Below are 2,418 nucleotides of genomic sequence, written 5' to 3'. Positions count from 1 at the left end.
ACAACACGGGGTATGCCATGGTGGTTATCACAAGAAGCGGAAGAGCCGGGAATGAACCCACCTCAAGCCTAATGATGAAGTTCGGATTGATATTGATGATAATGTGGAAGAGACTCAAGAAAAGGTGAACTCATAGAGGGAACCCATTATTAACATACCAGAGCCGGTAGTACAAAAGTCTAAGGCACCATTACCTAAGCTCCCACCTCTATACCTTCAAAGACTTGCCAAGAAAAATGGTGAGAATCAATTCTAGAAGTTCATTCAAATGATGAAGAGTCTCTCAATCAATGTGCCATTAGTTGAAGCTTTGGAACAAATACCCGGTTATACAAAGTTTATGAAGGATATTGTAACAAAGAAGCGGTCATTGAATTTTGAAACCATCAAAGTCACTCATCAAGTGAGTGCAATTATCCATCCAATGGCTCCTAAGTTAGAGGATCCTGGTGCTTTCACGATTCCTTGTACAATTAGAAGTGCCCAAATTGCTAAAGCTCTTTGTAATCTTAGGGCAAGTATAAATTTGATGCCCTATTCGGTTTTTAAGACTTTGAGAATTGGGCAACCAAGACCCACCTCTATGAGATTGCAAATAGATGATCGTACTATGAAGAGGCCCTTGGGAGTGATTGAAGATGTTTTGGTTGTTGATAAATACATTCTTACGGCGGATTTTGTCATTCTAGACTGTAAGGTTGATTATGAAGTGCGAATTATTCTTAGGAGACCTTTCCTTTCTACCAGTAAGGAACTTTGTGATGTTGATGCCGGAGAACTCACTTTCCGGGTTGGTGATGAAAACATGGTGTTCCATGTGTGTAAGTCCATACGGCAACCAAATAGCAATGAGGTGTGTTCTTTTGTGGACTTGGTGACCGATGTTATTGTTGGTGAAACAAGTGCTACAATCATTGTTGGTGATATGTTGGAGCATGGTGTCAAACCATCTATTGAATATCAAAGGAGACTCAATGAGGCTATGCAAGAAGTTGTCAAGAAGGAGATTATCAAGTGGTTAGATGCCGGGGTTGTCTACCCCATATCTGATAGTTCATGGACTTCTCTAGTTCAATGTGTCCCAAAGAAGGGGGGCATGATGGTGGTCACCAATGATAAGAATGAGTTGATTCCTACTAGAACAGTGACTGGTTGGAAAGTGTTTATGGACTATCGCAAGCTCAACAAAGTCACAAGGAAGGATCACTATCCACTTCCTTTCTTAGACCAAATGCTCGATTGATTGGCCGGTCGTGCTTTCTATTACTTTCTTGATGGGTACTCGGGCTACAACCAAATTCTCACTTATCTGGAAGATCAAGAGAAAACAACATTTACATGTCCCTATGGTACTTTTTCTTTCAAGCGGATGCCATTTGGTTTGTACAATGCTCCGACGACTTTTCAAAGGTGTATGATGGCTATTTTCACAGACATGGTGGAGTACTACCTTGAAGTTTTCATGGATGACTTATTGATGGTTGGAGATTCTTTTGATGATCGTCTTCCAAATTTGGACTAAGTGTTAGCTAGATGTGAAGAAACAAATTTGGTGCTCCATTGGGAGAAATGCCATTTCATGGTCGAGGAAGGTATTGTCCTTGGCCACAAAATCTCAAAGAATGGAATTGAAGTTGACAAGGCAAAGATTGAGGTGATTTCTAAGCTTTCACCCCCAACTTCGGTGAAGGGTGTGCGGAGTATCTTAAGCCACGCGGGTTTTAACCGACGCTTCATCAAAGATTTCTCTAAGGTGGTGAACCTGTTGTGCAAGCTTCTTGAGAAGGATGCTAAGTTTAATTTCAATGATGATTGCATGAGAGATTTTGAATTGTTGAAGCTCAAGTTGACAACTACTCCCATCATCACCGCTCCAAATTGGAGTGTGCCTTTAGAACTCACGTGTGATGAAAGCAATATAGCTGTTGGGGCTATTTTGGGGCAACGCATCAACAATATTTTTCATCCAGTCTACTATGATAGTAAGATCATGAATAGTGGCCAAGTCAACTATACCGTTATGAAGAAAGAGCTCCTTGCTATTGTGTTTGCAATTGAGAAGTTCTGCCCGTACATGATAGGTACAAAAGTTATTGTCCACACAGATCATGCGGCCCTTCGTTATCCTATGACAAAAAAGGACTCCAAAGCTCGATTGATTGGATGGGTGCTCTTGTTACAAGAATTGGATATTGACATCCAAGATAGAAAAGGTAGTGAAAACCAAGTGGCAGACCACTTGTCTCTTTTGGAGGAGGAGGGGAGGCCGCATGATGGTCTTGGGATCAATGAATCTTTCCCCGATGAGAAAGTCTTGGCAATTTCAATGAAAGAGGTTCCATGGTTGGTGGATTTAGCAAATTTTCTTGTGTATGGAATCATTCCGGCTAAGTTCTCTTCAAGCCAAAGGAAGAAGCT

At 41.2% G+C, this 2,418-nt stretch overlaps 1 protein-coding gene across 1 annotated transcript; it reads left to right on the top strand.

Annotated features, from left to right (window-relative positions):
- The first annotated feature begins 271 nt into the window (after positions 1 to 271).
- LOC138907781 (uncharacterized) lies at positions 272 to 1,522 on the top strand. Its single transcript, XM_070198390.1, has 2 exons — positions 272 to 817; positions 1,367 to 1,522. The coding sequence occupies exons 1-2, from the start codon at positions 272 to 274 to the stop codon at positions 1,520 to 1,522; spliced, it is 702 nt and encodes a 233-aa protein (XP_070054491.1).
- Positions 1,523 to 2,418: the final 896 nt, after the last annotated feature.

This window comes from Nicotiana tomentosiformis, chromosome 3, assembly GCF_000390325.3.
Source record: "Nicotiana tomentosiformis chromosome 3, ASM39032v3, whole genome shotgun sequence".
Lineage (NCBI taxonomy): Eukaryota > Viridiplantae > Streptophyta > Magnoliopsida > Solanales > Solanaceae > Nicotiana > Nicotiana tomentosiformis.
This window is presented reverse-complemented; position numbering and strand designations above follow the sequence as displayed.

What these genes read in the sequence shown, in the direction of transcription:
- LOC138907781 (XM_070198390.1), top strand. Translation starts at nt 272, where the DNA reads ATGAAGAGTCTCTCAATCAATGTGCCATTAGTTGAAGCTTTGGAACAA. An exon ending in ATGAAAACATGGTGTTCCAT is followed by an intron (nt 818 to 1,366) that starts GTGTGTAAGTCC and finishes TTTTCTTTCAAG; the next exon opens with CGGATGCCATTTGGTTTGTA.